Raw genomic sequence first — 22,145 nt, 5'->3', positions numbered from 1 at the left:
TGAGTTCAAGGCCAGCCTCTGCTGAAAATCATACAGAAATACCTCATCTCAGAAGCCACTTCCTGAATTGGAAATTACAAAAGAACCGGCAGACCATTTAGCCACATATCTTTTGCTTCTTGCCGTGGTGATATTCTGTAAAGCGTTGTCCTCATTTCAACCAACATTACACTCAGAAAAAATTGTTTTGTTTCCGCTTTAGCTGGAATACCAGGCCCTCACTCCTGTTCTGTGGGCACACTGGATCTATAGCTCTCCCTCCTCACTGTCCCCGTACCCTTAGGATCCCTGTGCACAAGCTATGCCGTGAGTCTTTCTCCACTTCCTTCTTCCTGGTGTGTTGTTAATATTGAGAAATACAATAGCAAAGATTTTTCCCCAAAAAAAAGTGTATCACCTCTGTTTTATAGCTGTAGAACAAGAAGCTCAACAAAAATTGAATAATTTCTTCCAGGCTGGTCAGTAAGTGGTCCGGCCAAAGTCCAGACCTATCAGTGCCCATGCTTTAAGGCTGTGAAAATAATTATCTCTCCTTTAGTGAACTCTTGAAATAGAGTGGGCACAGTGCCAAGCACTTAACAGATGTTCTCTCTTTTTTAAATCTCCTGCATGCTAGACGTTGCCCTTCAAGAGGGTTAGTGACCTACCCAAGGCCACAAAGCAAAGGCAAAGCTGAGATTTTAAACCAGGACTCTTGATTTTAATCATCACCCAACACTGCTGTCCATTTTCCAGGATGCTTTGTGACGTGGCTGTGTTTCTCCAAGGAGGCTGCTGATTTTGTTGGGTGTGTGTGAGGGGGTAATCTACCTCCTCAGTTGTCCTGTGAAGGGCAGAACTCACTGCTTCGCTACAGGAATGAAGCCAGTGTTGGTGGTGTCTATTCCTAGGACCCAAAGAAGCCACGAGGCCCTTCTTAGGTTGAGCCCACCCAGAATTTTGAGTTCTTTACTAATTCAGATGTAGCTGTTACTATTTCAGGTAGCATCTCAGGAGTGAGCTGCCAAATGGGAGAGACCTGAAGAGGCTCTGCTCTAGGGAGTTGCAGGGAGGGAAATCTGACAGAAGATCCTGGGCCAAATGCCGGGGTTGGGTTGGATCACTCTGTGGGTCCAGATCTTAATCTCACTAAGGAAATCAGGCTCCCAGTTGGCTGGAGCCCATGTATGTCAGACCTTCTTTCATTCTTAACACTTCCCCTGCCCCCAGTCATCCTCCAGATGCAGATGGGAGATTTCCCCACACTTACTGGAAAGCTTCTTGCTATAGCAGTGGTGAGGGTCAAGGCAGAATGGGGGTGGAGCACAGGGGCTCAGGAACTGGCAAGCCCAAGAGCCTTAGTTTTGTTTGTTCCTCACCACTTAAACTGCTTTTTGGCTCAGGATCTTGACCTAGTCTTCCTCACTGGCTACACTTGAAGTCTGTGTGTCGCCTTCTTTGAGGCCTGCCCCAACTGGTTTCTCCCCAGCTCGGACTCAAGTGTTCAGTCCCTGTGTGCTCACGTCCAACTCCATTGCTTCTCCACACCCAGTGAGCCAGTAGAGGGATCCCTAAGCACCAGTGACCACTCACTGGCACCGGCACGGTCCTTTCTATTGCTGTTTGCATCTCCTCTAAGAAAGACACTAGCCTGACTTAAAAATGAGGTTTATGCATTTTAGACAGGAACTCTACCAACCAGGCCCCATCCCCAGCCCTGTATTGTTTTTTAATGTAATATGTGTTTCCATATATATTCCCACGTGACATTCTTCACTTTGCTGTTTTATTTAATACATCTTAAGGAGTCTATACACATAAATAGGCTAATACATAGAGGTTTAAAGCACAACATTTGATGTGTGTGTGTGTGTGTGTGTGTGTGTGTGTGTGTGTGTGTGTATTTTTTTAGGTAGGGTCTCACTCTAGCCCAGGCTGATCTGGAACTCTTGTGCTCCAGGCTGGCCTGAAATTCAGAGCAATCCTCCTACCTCAGTCTTCTCAGCCCTGGTACATAGAGATTTCATTCTGAAGACCTGAATTTTATGCTTAGATTGTAATTTATTTATTATTTTTTATTTTTCATTGATTTGCAAGTAGAGAGAGAAAAAATATGACTGGGCACACCAGGGCCTCTAGCTAAAGCAAACTCCAGATGCATGCACCACCTTGTGCATCTTGTTTTATGTGGGTACTGGGGAATTGAGCCCAGGTTGTTAGACCTTTGCAGGTGAGTGGCTTAACCACTGAGCCACCTCCCCAGCCCTGTAATTTGTTTTTATTTAATTTATTTTTAATGTTTTTATTTTTATTTATTTATTTGAGAGAGAGATACAGAATGGGCATGCCAGGGCTTCCACCCACTGTAAACAAACTCCAGACACATGTGCCACCTTGTGCATATGGCTTATGTGGGTTTTGGGGAATCGAACCAAGGTCCTTTGGCTTTGTAGGCAAGTGTCTTAACCAACCACTAAGCCATCTCCCCAGCCCATTTGTGTTTTTTTTTTGGTTTTCCGAGGTAGGGTCTCACTCTAGCTCAGGCTAACCTGGAATTCACTGTGTAGTCTCAGGGTGGCCTCAAGCACAACTGTGATCCTCCTACCTCTGCCTTCAAAGGCATGTGCCGTCATGCCTGGCTCGCCGGTAGTTTACTTTTTAAAACATTTTTCTTATTTGCAAGGAGAGGGTGGGAGAGAGTGAATGGGCATGCAGGGCCTCTTGTCACTGCAAACAAACTCCAGACACATGTGCCTCTTTTTGCATCTGGCTTTATGTGGGTACTGGGGCATTGAACACAGGCTGTCAGGCTTTGCAAGCAAGTGCCTTAACTGCTGAGCCATCTTCTCCAGTCCAGAGTGTAATTTATTTTACCAGGTCCCTAGATGTATACTGAATACTTATTTTTCCTACTACAAATGGTTGCAGTGAACATACTTGCCCATACATCATTGTGAATGTGTACAAGTGTTTCTTTAGAACTTCTTTAAGGATACTGGATCGAACAATGCTGCATTTAAATATTTTTTAATACTTTATTTATTAGACAAAGAGGCAGAGAGAGAGAATGGGTGCTCCAAGGCCTCCAGCCACTGCAAGTGAACTCCAGGTGCATGTGCCATCATGTGCAGCTGGCTTATGTGGGTACTGGGGAATCGAACCTTGGTCTTTAGGCTTGGCAGGCAAGCACCCTAACCACTAGGATGTCTCTCCAGCCCCATTTAAAAATTTGAGAATAATACCCTTTACAAAGCTATATAAAGTTTTATTCACCAGTCGTGTATTTGACTTTGGAATATGCTAGAAATCTTTTTTTTTTGGAAACAGGTGTGGGATATAAATAATAAATTAGTGCTTTTTAAAGAACATAGTCCTCTCCTCAGCCAGGGAGTGAAGTGATTTAGACAGTATAAAATTACTAGCCCTTGGTCCCAGACCACAGGGTGTGCCGACCTACCATCCAGCCATGACTTGCTGATTTGATGCATGCCATCCTCGGGGAGGAGCACCCTTCCAGTCTCAGCAGAGAATAGCCCTGTGATGTCTTGCTTACCTTGGCTGCACCAGCTCTGAGCCCCACCTGCCTGTCCTGACTTGAGTCAGACTGCCTGGCTACTCGGGGACTGCCCTGGAAAGCAGCTGGGGTCACATCTCTCATAGCGGCTAGAGGGGCTCAGCACAGAGCTGGGGTGAAGGGAAGTCAGGCTTCCTGTGTCCTGTAACCTTAGTGTAGTTACCTAATGCAACCATTACCTGTTTTCCCTCTTTCCCAAAATGAACTGTTAGTATATTACAATTCCTGCCCCCCCCCCCCCAGGTAGGTTCTCACTCTAGCTCAGGTTTTCCTGGAATTCACTATGTAGTCTCAGGGTGGCCTTGAACTCATGACGATCCTCCTATCTCTGCCTCCCCAGGGGTGGGATTAAATGTGTGCAGCACCATACCCTGCTAAAAAAAAGAAGCAAAATTTAACAGACTTGAGAGCCAGACATGGTGGTTTGTGCCTTTAATCCCAGCAGAGGTAGCAGGATTGCTGTGAGTTCGATCGAGGCCAGTCCTAGGACTCCAGAATGAAATTCCAGGTCAGCATGAGCTAGAGTGAGACCCTACCTTGAAAAACCAAAAAATAAAAGTAAAATAAAGTCGGGCGTGGTGGCACACGCCTTTAATCCCAGCACTTGGGAGGCAGAGGTAGGAGGATCACTGTGAGTTCGAGGCCACCCTGAGACTACATAGTGAATTCCAGGTCAGCCTGAGCCAGAGTGAGACCCTACCTCGAAACCGCCCCCCCCCCAAAACAAAAAGTAAAATAAAATCCCCCTAAACAGTTTGGTCAGTTCCACTGGATGCTAATGTAAAAGTCAGGGCAGCATGTATACAGGAACCTGGTCATATACTATTTCCACTAAACTGAGTAGCTGGTGTGGGCCTCTGTCTAGGAACAATGTGAGGCCTGACAGCCAAACCCTTTGTGTCAGGTGATAAGGTCACAGAAAAGCCTGACACAGATGAGGTCTTGAGGCTGACCGTTGGTAGAGGGCTGAGGTTTCACACTGGCCTAAATTTGGTCCAGCAGACACCTTGTCAGGCCCAGGCCTCAACAAAGAAGAATGTACATCAAGAAGCCAGAGAGGGACTGGAGAGATGGATTAGTGGGTAAGGTACTTAGCTGCAAAGCTAAAGGACCTGGATTTGATTCCCAGTACCCACGTAAAGCCAGTGGCACATGTGCCTGAAATTGGTTTGCAGTGGCTAGATGCCCTGGTGTGCCCATTCTTTCTCTCTCTCTCTCTGCCTCCTTCCCTTTCTCTATCAAATGAATAAAATATTTTTTGAAAGATTTTTTGTTTGTTTATTTATTTGAGACCAACAGAGAGAGAAGGGGTGCACCAGGGCCTCCAGTCATTGCAAACAAACTCCAGATGCATGTGCCACCTTGTGCATCTGGCTTACATGGGTCCTGGGGAATTGAGCCTTGAACCGGGGTCCTTAGGCTTCACAAGCAAGTGCTTAACTACTAAGCCATCCTTCTAGCCCCTTCAACATATATATATATTTAAAGCTGGAGTGAAGGAGCCACATGGGGTATAAGAGCACAGCCTTTTCCCAACCTGCTCCTCCACTTGGTGAAACCATGGCTAACTTCCAGCTGAGCACCCAGGCGTCACCTCTGTTTACCGCGGTGAGATGATCCCTCCCCCTGACGCCAACCAGGCCAGAGTAACCCACTGCTGTCCACTTTTCTAGTGCTTTCGCTGCACCTGGCCACAGCACTCACTTCATACTCTAAAGGATCACACGATGAGCCTCCACAGAGGGAGGAGACACGACTCAGGCTTTTGCTCAATCAATCATTTGTTACCTACCCTTTGTGTCACACATTTGTTAAATCGCCAGGAATACCGTGGTAAACATGGCGGACTCAATTACTGCCCTTAGCTTTGTGTTTCCTGTAGTGGACCTAGTCCACTGCAGAGGCCAAAGCTTGGCAGGGCAGGGCTTCGAATGGCAATCTAATTAGAAAGGTTATCTTGAAGCTGGGCTTTAGATAGCAAGCACTCTTTTTACTCATATTCTACAACTGAAGAGATGGGTTAGCAGTTATAGGCACTTGCTACCAAAGCCACCTGCCGTTCTGGGTTTGATTCCCTAGTGCCCATGTAAATCCAGAGGCACAGAGTGGCGCATGTGTAGAATTTGCAGTGGCAAGAGCCCCTGGCACACCCATTCTTATTCTCTCTCCTTGGAGATAAAATAGAACTTATATTGTATGCTAATACAGTTTTAATTTTTCCCAAGTTTTGTCCATCCACACTTTCTACAACAGAAATTTGTAAGAATGTATTTTAGGCTTTTTGGTGGTGGCTTTTCTTTCTTGGCATGGACCTGTGAAAGCGGGCCAGCTTCCTCCCGGAACTGTGCCTGGCTTGGAAGTTCATCCCAGCTACCTAAATCTGTCTGCTACACCATATAAAGCCAGGTGCACAAAGTTGCACATGCATCTGGAGTTCATTTGCTGTGGTAGAGGCTCTGGTGTGCCCATTCTCTTATCTCTCTGCTTGGAAAAAAGAAAAAGAAGAAAAAAGAATGGCAGAACGTGGTGGCACACGCCTTTAATCTCAGCAGAGGTAGGAGGATCACTGTGAGTTGGAGGCCACCCTGAGGCTAGTTAATTAATTCCAGGTCGGCCTGGGCCAGAGTGAGACCCTACCTCGGGAAAAAAAAAAAAAAAAAAAAAAAAACTTTTTTCATTTATTTGAGACAGAAAGGGGCAGATAAAGAATGGGCATGGCGGGGGCTGGAGAGATGAGAGCGGTTAAAGCAGTTGCCTGCAAACCCAAAGGACCCAGGTTCGATTCCCCAGGACCCATGTAAGCCAGCTGTACATGGTGGGCAACGTGGCTGAAGGCCCTGGCGCGCCCATTCTCTATCTGCCTCTCTTTAGCACATAAATTAATTTAAAAAAATGAAAAAGAATGGGCATGTCAGGGCCTCCAGCCACCTTGCGCATTCAGCTTTTCATGGGTGCTGGCAACCTGGGTCCTTTGGCGTTGCCCGCAAGCACCTTAAACCGCTAAGCCATCTCTCCAGCCCCCAAGAATGTATTTTAGATATCAGAGGGGACCTGATGGAGCGTAGGGGGTTTCCCCGAGGTCCTAGGCCCACACACCTGCCCCCCGCCCCGCCCCAGGCCCCGCCCCCAGGCCCCGGCCCCGCCCCCAGGCCCCGGCCCCGCCCCCGCTCTCCATAGTTACGGCGCCGTGGAGGCGGCGGCCATCTTGGCGCCGGAGCGATGAACGGGTCGAGCGCGAAGGCTACGACCGCGGCGTCGGCGGCTGGGTCCGGGGGTCTGGTGGCCGGCAAGGAGGACAAGAAGAAGGCGGGCGGCGGCGTCCTGAACCGGCTGAAGGCGCGGCGGCAGGCGCCGGCCCCGCAGCAGCAGCAGCAGCAGCAGCACCACCGCCCGGCGGACGACGGCCTCGGCCCCGCGGTCACGGAGCAGGAGCTGCTGACGCTCGACGCGATCCGTCCCGAGCACGTTCTCCGCCTCTCCCGGGTCACCGAGAGTGAGTGTCGCGCCCGCCCTCCCCTCCCCTCCCCGCCCCGCGCCGTGACCCCGCAGCCCCGACGCGCCCCGCGTAGGGGGCTCCGCGCAGGCCCCTCGCCCGCCAGGCCGCGCCGCCCCGGCTCTGCCCAGACCGCCTCGCCTGGCCGGGGACCCGAGCCGAATCCCTGCTGCGACCCTGGGCCGCCTCCCCCGGCCAGGCCCGGCCCGGGTCCCCCGTACCTGCTGATCCCCCTTTTCCCTGGGCTCAGGCCCCTGACGGCCCCTCCCCCACGCCAGCCAGCTGCTGGAGTCCCCTCTGGGTTTGGGTCCCAAGCGTTGTACAAGTGGGCTCGTGGTGGTGGTTTTTTTTTTTTTCCCCAAAAAAATATGGATGTGGCATTTCGTGCAAATCTTTAAAAAAAAAATTAAAAACACTGTGCCACAGAAGAGGAAAATAAAGTTTCAGCGTCATGTACAAACTGTGAGAGGAGACACTTGCTCTTGATGTGTTTTTTTTCCCCCCCTCCTTCTACTGATTTAAGAATACGATTTTTGCATAGGCGACAACCATCCTGTATTCACTGATATAAGGGACAGTGGGGAAAAAAATATGTTGTCCACTCCCTGTCCCGGATGACCATCCTTTTTTCCTGCTCTCGGCCAAGTCCACTCCCAGCTTGACACCCTTTCTCTTGCTGCTGTTTCCCCTGCAGGAATTTACAGTCACCTGGTTAGGCCTGGCCTGCCCTCCCCACCTTCCCTGCCCTGCAGACTTCCAGCTGAGCTGCCTTGAAGGGTGCCAGTAATAACTACTGGGCCGCTTTACTTGGTGCAGGGCTGCTGGGGTGTCCTCCGGTGGCAGTTCTAGTGATTTGGGAGTGAGAGTTTGAGGAAAGTGACCCCTCGTTCATCCTGTGCAAAAGGGAACTCACCTCCATCCCCTAAAATAGTTTAAACTTGATTTTAGATATTAATTTACGTGGGAGTGGGAACGACACCAGCGTCTTCAGTCGCTGAGGCGATTTTTGGATACTTCGATGTTCCCATTTTCCATCTGTGTTTGAGTGAAGACTGCTTTGCATGTGTGGACTGTCATTTGCATCTTGTTTGTTTGTTTTTGGCCTCTTGCTCAGGCTGGCCTTGAACTCACAGCGATCCTCTTACCTCCACCTCCCAAGTGCTGGGATTAAAGTTGTGTGCCACCATACCTGGCTTGTCCTTTGCATCTTTAAACAGGCTTGCTGTCTAATATCATTGAAACTGGGAAAAGCTGCTCCCAAACTAAGTTTTCATTTGGGGCTTTGAGAGAGTACAGCATGCTCAGTGCCTGACCTCTGACCTCATGCTGGTTCATGCTCCAGATATCAAGGGTGAGTCAGGCCCCTTGAATGCCTGGCCCTGAGTGGCGTTCTAGTGGCACTCAGGTCTCCTGTGAGGGCTTGGGAGTGGTGTCCTTCCCCAAAAAGCCCTTAGAGACAGACAGCCACAGGCCAGAGCTTAGTAAACTCTTGATTTTGTTATTGTTCTTTAAATTTTTTTTAATTAATTAATTTGAGAAAGGGGGGGGATGGCATGCCAGGGTCTCCAGCTGAACTCAGACACATGCGCCATTGTGTATCTGGCTTATGTGGGTACTGGGGAATCAAACCTGGGTCCTTTGGCTTTGCAGGCAAGCACCTTAACTATTGAGCCATTTCTCTAGTCCCTCCTTACCGTTCTTAATGTCTCATTCTGTTCTGCAAGTTATTTATTGAGTACCCTCTAAGGGGGCAGAAACTATTGCAGGCTGTTATGGAGTTACAGAATTAGTAGCTCTCAAATATGCTGCCTTACTTGAGGCAGCTTGTAAAACATGAGACAGCTAACGCAGACAATCGGTCTGAGGTAGTGTCCAAATCAGTTGTGGGGAAGGTGCTGACAGGAGTCTTCATAGAAAGCAGTAACATTTTCTAGACATTCTCTCCCTCCCTCCCTTCTCCCTTTCTCTCCCTCCCTCCCTCCTCCCTTTCTCTCCCTCCCTCCCTCCCTCCCTCTTCTCCCTCTCTCCCTCCCCCCCTTGCGCTCGCGCGCTCTCTCTCTCTCTCTCTCTCTCTCTCTCTCTCTCTCTCTCTCTATATATATATATATATATATATATACTTTTTTTTTTTTAGGTAGGGTCTCACTCAAACCCAGGCTGAAGCCACTAAGCCATCTCTCCAGCCTAATTTTTGAGACAAGAATCTCACTATGTAGTCCAGGCTGGTCTTGAACTGGTGGTAATTCTGCCTCAGTTTTTCAGATGTTGGGATTACAAGTGTGCGCCACTATGCCTACCTTTATTATTTTTTTCTTTAAGGCAGGGACTCGTGTAGCCCAGGCTGCCCTCGCTCGAACTTCTACTCTTCCTGCTTTAGCCTGCTTAGTGCTGGGATTAGAGGTATGCACTGCCAAGCATATCATGTATTCTTATTTATTTATTTGAGAGAGAAAATGGGCACACCAGGGCCTCTAGCCACTGCAGACGAATTCCGGATGCATGTGCCACCTTGGGCATCTGGCTTATGTGGGTCCTGGGGAATTGAACCTGCGTCTTTTGGCTTTGCCGGCAAACACCTTAACTGCTAACTAGCATCTCTCTAGCTCTCATGTATACATATTTTATTTATTTATTTATTTTTTGGTTTTTCGAGGTAGGGGCTCACTCTAGCTCAAGCTGACCTGGAATTCACTATGTAGCCTCAGGGTGGCCTCGTTGGTGATCCTCCTACCTCTGCCTCCTCAGTGCTGGGATTAAAAGTGTGCGCCACTGTGCCTGGTGCACATATTTTATTTTAAAAAAATATATTTTTTTAAATTTATTTGAGACAGAAAGAAGCAGAGGGAGATAGAGAATAGGTACGCCAAGGCCTCCAGCGGCTGCAAACAAATCCAGAGACATGTGCCACCAGCTTACATGGGACTTGAACCTAGGTCCTTTGGCTTTGCAGGCAAGTGCCTTAACCGCTAAGCCATCTCTTTAGCCCTCATGTATACATATTTTAAAATTTTTTTTTTTTTTTCAAAGTAGGGTCTCACTTTACTCTGGTTGACCTGGAATTGACTATATAGTCTCAGGGTGGCCTTGAACTCACAGTGATCCTCCTTCTGCCTCCCAAGTGCTGGGATTAAAGGTATGCACCAACACGTCCGGCCAAAATGGACTTCTTAAACAAACTTTCATACAGACCGAGTCCCTGCTCTTTTCTCTTCTCTTCTCTTCTCTTCTCTTCTCTTCTCTTCTCTTCTCTTCTCTTCTCTTCTTTCCTTTTCCTTTTCCTTTTCCTTTCCCGTTCCTTTCCCGTTCCTTTCCCGTTCCTTTCCCTTTCCTTTCCCTTTCCTTTCTTTTCTTGTATTCCCATATTCTGTCCCCATAACCTTTGCTTATGCCAAGAGGACATTTGAGGGTAGGTATATTTTGAGTGAATTGCATAGAAGAAAAACAGCCCAGGTTTATTTTACAACTTGAGAATTAAATGTGTTGATTTTGGAGGCTTATTTAACAACATTGGTCTTTCATTTTCAGATTATTTGTGTAAACCTGAAGACAATGTCTACAGTATTGACTTTACCCGCTTCAAAATTCGAGATCTGGAGACAGGGACGGTGCTTTTTGAAATTGCCAAACCTTGCATTTCAGGTAGGCCTCAATACTCCAGGGATCTCTTGATAGTATAAGCAAAAAGCTCTTTGCAAGCAAGCATCTTTAACTGCTGAGCCATCTTTCCAGACTCAGCCAAAGGCCTTTGAAAAACTCAATATTTGTCTGCCATTACACCTGTTTCTTGAATCCCACTATATCCTACTTCTAGTGATTTTTTGTTTGTTTTTTGTTTTTTCAAGGTAGAGTCTTGCTCTAATCTAGGCTGACCTGGAATTCACTATGTAGTCTCAGGGTGGCCTCACATGATCCTCCTACCTCTGCCTCCCAAGTGCTGGAATTAAAGGTGTGTGCTACCATGCCTGGCTCTATTGACATATATATCTAAACTTTTTATTTATTTCACTTATTTGAGAGAGAGAGAAAGAGGCAGATGAGAAAGAGAATGGGCATGTCAGGGCCTTCAGCTTTGCAAGCAAACTCTAGGAGCATGTGCCATCATGTGCATCTGGCTTACGTGGGTCCTGGGGAATCGAACCTGGGTCCTTTGACCTTTTGCAGGCAAGTTCCTTAACCGCTGAACCATCCCTCCAACCCACTCTATTGATATTTTAAAAATATCTTACTTATATATTTATTTGCAAGCAGAGAGAGAAAACGAATATGAATGGGCACAATAGGACTTTTAGCCGCTGCAAACAAACTCCAGATACATATGCCACTTTGTGCATCTGGCTTTATATAGGTACTGGGGAATTAAACCTAGATCATTGGGCTTTGCAGGCAAGTACTTTAACCACTGAGCCATCTCCCTAGCTCCCTATATCATACTTCTGTGGTTGCATTTACCATCTGTTATGCCCTGGCTTGCCTTGTGTGCTGGTATGAAGCTATATTAAAAGGCTGATGGCCAGGCGTGGTGGCGCACACCTTTAATCCCAGCACTTGGGAGGCAGAAGTAGGAGGGTCACTGTGAGTTCGAGGCCACCCTGAGAGTACATAGTGAATTCTAGGTCAGCCTGGACTAGAGTGAGACCTTACCTCGAAAAAAAAAACCCAAAATATAAAATAAAATAAAAAAGGCTGATGTTTGAAGGTTTTTTTTTCCCCCAGAGGTAGGGTCTTGCTCTAGCCCAAGTCTAGCCCAAGCTGGACTGGAATACACTATATAGTCTCAGGCTGGCCTTGAACTCATGGTGATTTCCCCGCCTCTGCCTCCTCCAGAGAGCTGGGATTAAAGATGTGTGCCACCACACTAGGCTTTGTCTTTCTGTCTGTCTGTCTGTCTGTCTGTCTGTCTATCTATCTATCTATCTATCTATCTATCTATTTAGAGATGATCTATCTATCTATCTATTTAGAGATGATCTATCTATCTATCTATCTATCTATCTATCTATCTATTTAGAGATATGGTCCCATGTAGCCCAGGCTAGCCTAGAACTCACTGTGTAACTGAAGCTATCCTGGAACTCCTGACTCACCTCCCAAAATGTTGGGATTATAGGCATTTGTCCCCATGGCTGACGCAGAAGGCTGATGCTTGTGGAGTCTTGCACTGTCTAGGATTTGCTTTACCATAGGTAATTGTCCTGCCTCTGAGGAGTTGTAATCCCCATTTTATTTTATTTTTTTGGTTTTTTGAGGTAGGGTCTCACTCTGGCCCAGGCTGACCTGAAATTCACTATGTAGTCTCAGGGTGGCCTCAAACTCATGGTGATCCTCCTACCTCTGCCTCCCCAGTGCTGGGATTAAAGGCGAGCGCCACCGTGTCCTGCTGTAATCCCCATTTTACCAAGGACCTGAGACCTGGGATTTTCAAGGACACTTCCCAAAGGTTAGATTGTGTGCCCTATCATTGATTCATGTTACCTCCCTGTGTCCTTTCCTTCCTGAGGTGTAGAGGTTGGAATTCTGGACTGGGAATTCTGCACTGGAGTACATCCCAAGGCCTCGCCAGATCTTCACATACCGTCTGTGGCAAGGAGCCCTTCCCTGCAGCCTCTCTCTATTTCTGCTTGATGGCTTCATCTTCCTTGTCTCTCTCCCTAGCCTGCCTCTTGGGCTCTTTGAGGAGCTTCTGGCCACTTTCATGTCAGACATGGTACCTGCCACCCAGACCCTATCACCGGAACCCTTTGGATTTTACTCTCCAGCATTTCTGGAAGAACAAACCTGTGAGCTCATCTGAACAGTGCCTGTGCTCCTGCTGCAGTTCCGGGGTGATTCATTTCTGGCCCGGCGGACCACATAGGTCTGTGCAGCACACACATTAGTGGGGATTTAGCGCCCCTAGAGCTAGTCATTTGGTAGAATACTAGTACAGTACCCCCAGCATAGCTTCTGTGGTTTCTAGCAAGGTTTGTTACAAAGTTGTTTTTTTTTTTTTCTTTTTTGGTTTTTCGAGGTAGGGTCTTAACACCAGCCCATGCTGACCTGGAATTCACTATGCAGTCTCAGGGTGGTCTCGAACTCACAGTGATCCTCCTACCTCTGCTTCCTGAGTGCTGGGATTAAAGGTGTGTGCCACCATGCCGGGCCAAAGTTTTTGTTTTTGTTTTTTTTTAGGTAGGGTTCCAGGCTGACGTGGAATTCACTATATTCTCAGGGTGGCTTCAAACTCACAGAGATCCTCCTACCTCTGCCTCCCTACTGCTGGGATTAAAAGGGGTGTGCCACCACGCCTGGCTACAGTTTTTCCCATGTGATTTGCTACTGGGGATGAACGTGTAAATTTGCTAAGGTAGATATTAGGGTTCCAGAGAAATTTTTCCAAAACCAACTTCCCTGGCCTGGGGATGCCAGTTATCAATTGAGCAGTTGCATAGTATGAGTAAGGCCCTGGCTCTTCTCTGCAGTACTGGGAAAACAAAGTGGGCGTGGTGGCGCACGCACTACTCCCAGCACTACTCAAGAGGTAGGAGGCTCTTCATGAGTTTGAGGCCACCCTGACACTACATAGTTAATACCAGGTCAGCCTGGGCTAGAGTGAGACCCTACCTTGAAAAACAAAAACAAATCAAAACAAAATTGCTGAGCAAGTCCCAGCTCAGATCAGTTACAAAGCCCACGTTTACGTGGTCATAATCCAGTGCTAACCAAATTGCCTATAAGATCTTTGAGCTTTGCTGCAGATGAAGTGTGTGGGTGTTCATCTCTGCCAGTCTTTACACTTCAGGGCCTTGAGTCCCCTGGCATCTCTGCACCAGGCAGTGCCTTCTGCAGCCCCTGTTCTCAGGTCTGAAACACATTGTACATCAGTCTGCCTGCCCAAAGTTATATAAAAGGCAAACAGCTCAGTGTTTGAGGATGGGATGTCAGTCAGATGGACCTGAATTCACATCCTTGCTTCTTTTGTTTACTGCCTAAGGTTTTTTTTTTTTTGCATGTTGGTATGTATATTTGTATGAGGGTGGGTACATGTATGTGGGTCCATGTGCACATGTAGGCTAGAGGTAGGTCTCTTCCTTGGTTTCTCTCAACCTTATTTTTTTTAATTACTTTATTTATTTATTTGAGAGAGGAGAGAAAGAGAGAGAATAGGCACGCTCCAGGGCCTCTAGCCACTGCTGATAAACTACAGACACATGCGCCACCCTGTGCATCTGGCTTATGTGGCTCCTGGGGAATCAAACTGAGGTGTTTTGGCTTTGCAGGAAAACACCTTAACCACTAAGCCATTTCTCCAGCCCTCAACCTTATTTTTTGAGATAGGTCTGTGTCTTGAACTTGCTGATGGGCTAATATGTCTACCCAGCTTGCCTGAGGATTCCATTTCCACTTCCTGAGCACTCGGATTAGGCAGCCAGCTGGCATTTACATGGGTTCTAGGGTCTGAACTCAGGTTCTCAGGCCTGTGTGGCAAGTGCTTTACCAACCGAGCTATGTCTCTAGCCCCTACTTGGGAAATATTTTTTCCTTATGCTCTGAGATTTGTCTGTTTGTTTACAGGGAGGTAGAGAGGGATAGAGAGAAAGAATGGGCAAGTGGCCATTCCAGAGCCTCCTGCCAGTGTGTATGAACTCCAAAAGCATGTGCCACCTTGTGCATCTGGTTTTATGTGGTAACTGGGGAATCAAACCCAGCCATCAGGCTTTATAAGTGCCTTAACTGCTCAGTCATCTCTTCAGCCTTGCTTGGGGATTTTTTTTTTTAAGTTTTTTTTTTAAATTTTTATTTATTTATTTGAGAGCGACAGACACAGAGAGAAAGACAGATAGGGGGAGAGAGAGAGAATGGGCACGCCAGGGCTTCCAGCCTCTGCAAACGAACTCCAGATGCGTGCGCTCCCTTGTGCATCTGGCTAACGTGGAACCTGGGGAACCGAGCCTCGAACCGGGGTCCTTAGGCTTCACAGGCAAGCGCTTAACCGCTAAGCCATCTCTCCAGCCCTTGCTTGGGGATTTTTGACTAACCCTTTCACTGTTTGTTTTGAGGTAGGATTACAGCTTAAACCAAGCTGACCTGGAAGTTACTCTGTAACCCTGGGCTGGACTCGAGCTTATGGCAATCCTCCTACCTCAGCCTTCTGAGTGCTGTGATTAAACACAGGTGCCACTGTGCCCAGACTATTTAACCTTAAAAAAATTTTTTTTTAATTTATTTGAGAGAGAAAGAGTCTATGGGTGTTTCAGGGCCTCCAGCTACTGCAAACAAACTTCACCTTGAGCATATGGCTTACTTGGGTCCTGGGAATTCGAACTAGGGTCCTTTGGCCTTGCCAGCAAGTTTCTTAACCTCTCAGCCATCTCTCCAGCCCCGATTTAACCTTGAACTTGAGCTTCCTCATCTGTGAGGTGGAGATAATAGCACCTTAGTGCATGGCTGCTGGCAGGGGCCGTGAGACTTTAGCACAGAGCTGGGCGTACAGCAAATGCACAGGTAAACTGGGGTCGTGCTCACTACTAGCATGGACGTGTCAGTTGGCCATCGTTGTGCTGTATGGACTAGTGGTGCCCAGATGGCAGTCACACTGACAATTCTGTGTTCTTACAGACCAGGAGGAGGACGCAGACGAGGAGAGTGTAGATGTGGATATCAGCGCAGGGCGTTTTGTGCGCTATCAGTTCACACCAGCGTTTCTCCGCCTCCGCACCGTCGGCGCCACGTGAGTACCATTATTTCCTGAGAGGAGAACTCTACTTGTTCACGAGGAAGAACGTGCTTGGCTAGGTTTGGGCTGGCTTAAAAGAGGGGAAGAGGCAAAGTAGGGCTTACAGGAATTTCTCTCGCAGGGTGGAGTTCACAGTGGGAGATAAACCTGTGTCAAACTTCCGGATGATTGAACGGCACTATTTCCGGGAACGATTGCTGAAAAACTTTGACTTTGATTTTGGCTTCTGCATCCCCAGCAGCAGGAACACTTGTGAACATATCTACGAGTTTCCACAGCTCTCTGAGGATGTCAGTATGTATCCCCTGTGCCTCACAGCACTGTAGATTCTGAGAGCCACAAGGACTGAACACTGAAACCCATCTGTCTGGCCCACATTTTGCAGAGAAGGGCAGTGGTGACTTGGTGTGCACAAGGTCATCTCACTTCCCACTGCTGTCTTTTGTTTTCAATTCTGACCCTGCTGCACAGGAACCAGGAAGGATGTAATAACATGGGCCATCCTTTTCAGGCACCTGTTGGGGAAAGGGTGTGCCTGAGGGAGCTAGAAGAGGCTTGGTTCCGTTCCTGGGACTCTGGCTAGATCAAGCACTCCTCCTCTCCACTGTGTGTACTAAATGATATCATAAACCATTAGAGTAGACCCAGCAGAAGCTAGAATGTTGTTACAGGTCTTGGAGCAAAAAGAAGAGCCAGTGGAGAAGCAGTCTTAGGAAGAGAAATCCTGCAGTTACACAGGGTAGAACTGGGGAAAGAAAAGCACCAAAGGGAAGATATGGGCTTAGCTGGAAAGGAAAAACAAAACAGGCTTTATCAGTTCTTGGGACTTTGGTCTAGCTAGCTTCCTTTGCCAGTAGTTTAGGAAGCCGTGTCATATGCATGCAGATGTGAGTAGACTCCTGTGAATGATTAGTGGTGGCTGGTAGTTGTATTGTGAAGGATCCACATTCACTGACCAGTTTCACAGCATCCCAGGTGTGAAAGCCAGGTCCTCAGCAGGGCATGGTGGTTCACGCTTTTAATCCAGCACTCAGGAGGCAGAGGTAGGAGGATTGCCATGAGTTTGAGGCCAGCTTGGGACTTCATAGTGAATTCCAGGTCATCCTGGGCTAGAGTGAGACCCTACCTCAAAAAGCCAAAAAATAGCAACCAAAAAAAACAGGTCCTCAGGCTGGCGAAATGGCTTAGTGGTTAAGGCATTTGCCTGCAAAGCCTAAGGATCCCAGTTCGATTCCCTAGGACCCTCGTAAGCCAAGGGGGAGCATGCACCAAGAGTTTGTAGTGGCTAAAGGCCCTGGCACACCCATTCTCTCTTTCTGTCACCCTTTCTCTCTCTCTCTCAAATAAATAAAAACAAAACAAAAAAAAAACACAGATCCTCTCCTCACATGACAGTACTGTCCCTAGGACAGGGAGGACTTTGAGATGCGGGGCAGGGTGCTGATGGCAGTGTCTGATTCTAGCTTGGGCCTCTGCCACACAGTGGCCTGTAGTATGTAGGTAGATACATTAGAAGTTTTACTTGTGAAGCCAAATAAGCTGAAAGGCCTCAGAGGTCAGTCTGAATGAAGCCAAATAGATTTGGCCTGGATGAGTTCAAAGAACTTAAAAAAATCAGCTTCACTTTTTGAGAACTGCATATACAAAAGCATTTCCTCCAGAGGCCTTGAGCTGGCATGTAATATTAACTCAGAAACTTCTCTCCAGGTTGATAGAAGAGGCCAGGGCAAGTATGTGAACCATGCTCAAGTTTAAATGCCTAGGCAGGCAGGCCTTCGCTGGCTGTCTTGCAAGTGAATGAATACCCAGCCCTCAGTTCAGAACGCTTCTTGCCTTTTGTTCCCTGGAACTCATACCTAGGATTGCTGTCAGCCGTGCCCATAGGAAGTGGGCACAGAGAAGCACAACATCTGCACTTGTTCTGGAATGTTGTGAGGTGACAGAACACCAGAAGTCAGGCAGGCTTGAGTCAGCCAGGAGCATTGAGGACTGTTTTGCCACAAGGGAGAGTTTCCCAGTCATTGACTGGAAGAATCCAGGCTAGGGAGGACTGAGGAGTTGATTGCATCCTCATGTTCCAGTAGAAATCAGGTCCAGTTGGAACCTCTGGTCTCCCTGGCTCTGGAGGTTTGGCTCCTCTTGTTTCTCCCTCACGGTTGTGACCGTGCAGTCAGATTTTCAGGAGTATTGGCTTATGGATCTTGGAGGGGATACTAAGTTTGTCCTACCTAGCTGTAGGACAGATTCACATATAACTTTTTTTTTCCTTCCCCTAACTTGCAGTTCGTCTGATGATTGAAAACCCTTATGAGACCCGCTCTGACAGCTTCTACTTTGTTGACAACAAGCTGATAATGCACAACAAGGCCGACTATGCCTATAATGGAGGCCAGTAACTGCTGCCCTGAGTGGACAAGGAGGCGCTTTGCTGCCACCACAAGGCACGTGGAGGGCATTGCAGCTGCTGATTGTTGACACCGTGTGGGAACCTGGTCCAGAAAGCCACTGCTTGGGTGGCAGTGGTGTCTCGTGCTCCAAGGAGGTGCCAAGCAGCACTGTGTTTATTTCCCCAGTATTTCTTTTCTCTTTTTTCCCTGTCCCTTAGTTGTCAGAGGATTTATAGTGAGATAAAAGATTAGGATAAGGCTCTTGGAATACAGATGAAAAGAAAAAAACTTCTTTCCACGTAGCTTTAGCTGTCTGCTGGTTTCCCCGGCAAGCCTTTCTCTCCAGGACAGCTCTGTCTGGGTGAGAAGGCTCAGGCTGGCTGGCTGGGCTGCAGTTGAATGACCTCCAGGTTTCTGGGTGCTACAAGTAGCCAAAGGGCTCCTTTGCACACCACATCCTCTCATGTCAGCCTGCACATAGTCCTAAAGCAACTGGAAGAAACTTGAAAAGAGGTAGAGGGAGGCGCAGTGCCAAGAGCTGAGGCACCAGGGGCCAGCGATGATGTCTAGGTGAGAGAGCCGTTTTGTGGAGGCTGCTTCTCTGACTCAGGAGCCCCCGCTGGCCCTGGGGACGGACCAAGGTTTTAGCCCGGCAGTGCCTTCTTCGCATGCTGGAGCTCGGCGAGCTTGCGTCGCTTCTCCTGACTTTTACATCTCCAGCATACACCTAGTCTGTTTTGCTCACGGAGCTAGTGTGTCTCAAGGCCAGTGCAGGTCTATTGTACTTTTTTTTTTAATTTTCATATGTCTTTTGGGAAGTTTTCACAAAATGCCAGTGGTATTCCAGTGCCTGTGAGGTGTGGTTCGACCACTGGTGGTATTGACCAACAACGGGGGCTCATCTGGCTCATGATGGCTGACACATAGTCGCAAGTCAGCAGCTACTTAAAAAAGAGATTGTCTTGTCTACGCGGCTGAGTCCTGAAGATGAACTTTGGATGGAAATTTGCCTCCAAATCTCTGTGGATTTCTTACTTAGAAAGGTTTTTGTATCTACCTTTTTAGTGAAGTAGTTTTTGGAGTGATCTAGCAGGTCAGACCTAAATAATACATATTCTGATCCTTTGATTGGCTGATTGGAATGGTTTTGGATATTTGGAAAGGGTGACATAGGTTGAGGTAGCCTGTCACAGTGACAGTTTCCTGCACTTTCTGTGGGCTGCATGTGTCCACAGACCCTTGTTGGACTGACTCTTCTCCTCTTGGCTCCCTGGATCATCTTGTATAGGTAACTCCAGGCTCTCAGCCCCCATGACCTGTGCTGGTGGGGTCCATTTAGCATAGTGTAGTAACTGTCCTGACACTTCATATTGCCAGTTACAAGGGCTGTGTTGAAGGTGTCCATGAGAACGGCCATGTTGGGCCAAGGAAAGAAGGGCCAGGAATTCCCAGAAATCCTTGGGCATCCTCTGGCTGTCCAGCTCTCTGGAGGCTTCTAAAGCATGAAGTGGCCATGAACCTTAGCCCAGTGCTCTGTGTGTGGCCAAGAAATTAAGGATGTCACCGAGAAGGCCCTCTGTTACCCCTCACACTGACACTGGATGTACCTACTGAGGAGAGAGGGGCTGGGTGCCCAGTAGTATGGGTGCTTAATTACTGGGCTGGAGAATCAGAACTGGAGTCCTCTCCAAATCCAGGTGCCTTAAGTGTGGCTCTGTCCCACGTGCTGCTGAGGAAGCCACCTCACTGTCATTCCCAGCTCCCTGAGCGTAGAGGCTGCCACTCTGCATTGCGTCTCTCCTCGTGGCTCCTCTGATGGGATTTGATTTATGTATTCTTCTCAAGCCTCAGAATGTTCCTTCCTCTGTTACACAGCCTGTTTAGGATCGTTTTTGCTCTTCAGTATTTAAAACTACCTAGGATGAGCTTTCTGGAGCTATGGGTGGGCTGTGTCTCACCTGCAGTGCCACCTTTTGCTTGGAAGAGCGCTCTGGAGGATGGAGAAGGTGGGCGCTCTGCTCTCCTGTTCCGCTGCATTCTCACTGGAGACCACTGTAAGGGAGGCCAAGTGCCCTGTCTGCAGGATGGGATTTGCCGTCCTCTGCTGCTGCAGGCTCAGTGTTGGGTGTCTAGCGCTCAGGAATCTTGAGAAGCATTGTTACTTGGCATGCTTGCTGGGATGAGTTTGAAATCCAAGCATTTGTACATAAATTGAATGAATTGGCAGTGAGCTTTCTCAGAAAGTAACTGAACCAAGCAGAAATTGCATCAAGTGTAATACTATTAAGGAATGTCAAGTATTGGTAGAGGTTCTCTGTGGGTGATACAGTGGGAGGGAAAATCCAAGCTCCCAGCATGGGAGACCATGCCCTCTGTCAAGAGCAGGAATCTGAGTGAGTGCAGCTGCCAGAATGAGCTCACTCCAGCCGCTGAACAGTTCCCCACCCCCACCCCCACCCCACCCCACATAGTGCCCAGCCTCCCTCACCTTCCTTCCCTGCACGCCTCCCCACCCCCTGGCCTCAAAATCTGAAGAGAACCCCTCCTTCCCTTCAGGCCTTTGGGCTAAGCTGCCTTCAAGCGTCTCCAAAGTCGGCTCTGGCTTCGTTCTGTTCTAAAGCATAAGCGCAGGAAAGAACAACTCCCTGGACTTGTGGCTGAAGTTGGCTGCTGTTTCGCGTTAGCTCACAGCTGCCTTGCAGAAAGCATTCATCAGGGGTTTACACTTCCTGAAGATTCTTCACGCTTTGGGCCTCTGATTTCCGGGACCTGGGAATAGTGATTTACAGATGTCTGACCACAGACTGCACATTCTGAAAATGACAGCAACCAGGCAATCTTCAGCTTAGTATTTTCAGTTGAAGTGGACCCATTTCTTGACTGGGTTTAATAATCCATGTCTAATGTGCAGACTGGGCAAGTCATGCCTTAGTGTGCCTTGTCGTACCCCAGAATACTCTCCTTTTAAAAGTTCTTTTTCCTCTGTAAAGTCACAGTCTTCTGGTGGTCATGTCACGTGGACATCATTTATATATGATGATATATATATATGTTTAGGAGTCACAACACAGACTGCCTGCCAGTGCCTAAGGGTCCTGCTGAGGAAGACGCTGCCACAGCTCATCTTCAGACATCATGTTCCCGTTCCACATCCGGAACATGGTAGCCACAGAAGGACCTGGGAGTGGATTTACCCCTTGTTATCAAGGATCATGTGAAGTCATTGAGTTTTCCCTTGTAAATCTATTTTTTCATAAAATGTAAGAAAAATCAATGTCTTGATCTTCCCTTCCTCCTCCCACTTCACCCAAGATCCTTACTCCAAGTTTGTATTGTCTTTGTGTCCAGAGTAAACTAGGTGACTTTATCTGGGTGAAATGTTATTTTGCCACAAGAGACAGTAATAAAAAAGGTTTTTCACAATATACCTGCCTTGTCTCCTGACACAGACCCCTGGATGGGTAGGGGAGGGTTCCTAATTTTTCTTCTCTTTTTCTGTTGAGTGAACATAGCTGGTTTCTAGGGTAATTGAGGAATAAGATTAGACTTTATTTAATATTCTTGCCATGTATGTGTGTATATATATGTATGTATACATACACACACACACACACACACTTTTAAAAATTATTTACTTGAGAATGACAGAAAGAGGCAGAGAGAATGGGCACATCAGGACCTCCCTCTACTGCAAACGAACTCATGATGTATGTGCCACCTTGTGCATCTGGCTTATGTGGGTACTGGGGAATTGAGCCTTGAACCAGGATCCTTAGTCTTCACTTGCAAGCTCTTAACAGCTAAGCCATACCGTCCTCCCTCCTTCCCTCCCTCCCTTTCTCTCTCTCAATATATGTAAACTTTTTAAAAAGTCTTTTAAAGTTTTCTTTATTTGCAAACAGAAAGAGAGAGAATGGGCCGCCAGGGCCTCTAGCCACTGTAAACAGACTCGAGAAGCATGTGCCCCTTGTGCATCTGGCTTACCTGGGTCCTGGGGAA

At 47.7% G+C, this 22,145-nt stretch overlaps 1 protein-coding gene across 2 annotated transcripts; it reads left to right on the top strand.

The window, feature by feature from the left end:
- The first annotated feature begins 6,753 nt into the window (after positions 1–6,753).
- On the top strand, positions 6,754–21,571 carry Unc119b (unc-119 lipid binding chaperone B). 2 transcript variants are annotated; one of them, XM_045132655.1, is made up of 6 exons: positions 6,754–7,046; positions 10,572–10,685; positions 15,642–15,753; positions 15,881–16,053; positions 18,043–18,200; positions 20,703–21,571. In XM_045132655.1, exons 1-5 carry the CDS (start codon positions 6,773–6,775, stop codon positions 18,153–18,155), a joined length of 786 nt encoding a protein of 261 aa, XP_044988590.1. In that variant the 5' UTR covers positions 6,754–6,772; the 3' UTR covers positions 18,156–18,200; positions 20,703–21,571. The 2 variants fall into 2 exon arrangements, with proteins under 2 accessions (XP_044988590.1, XP_044988589.1); XM_045132654.1 differs by having other exon boundaries at positions 18,043–21,571.
- Positions 21,572–22,145: the final 574 nt, after the last annotated feature.

The sequence above is a fragment of the Jaculus jaculus genome, chromosome 13 (assembly GCF_020740685.1).
Source record: "Jaculus jaculus isolate mJacJac1 chromosome 13, mJacJac1.mat.Y.cur, whole genome shotgun sequence".
Lineage (NCBI taxonomy): Eukaryota > Metazoa > Chordata > Mammalia > Rodentia > Dipodidae > Jaculus > Jaculus jaculus.
This window is presented reverse-complemented; position numbering and strand designations above follow the sequence as displayed.

Coding starts and splice junctions, on each gene's coding strand:
- Unc119b (XM_045132655.1), top strand. CDS start 6,773: ATGAACGGGTCGAGCGCGAAGGCTACGACCGCGGCGTCGGCGGCTGGG. Junction 15,754..15,880: donor CTCCGCACCGTCGGCGCCAC/GTGAGTACCATT, acceptor TTTCTCTCGCAG/GGTGGAGTTCACAGTGGGAG. Junction 16,054..18,042: donor ACAGCTCTCTGAGGATGTCA/GTATGTATCCCC, acceptor CCTAACTTGCAG/TTCGTCTGATGATTGAAAAC.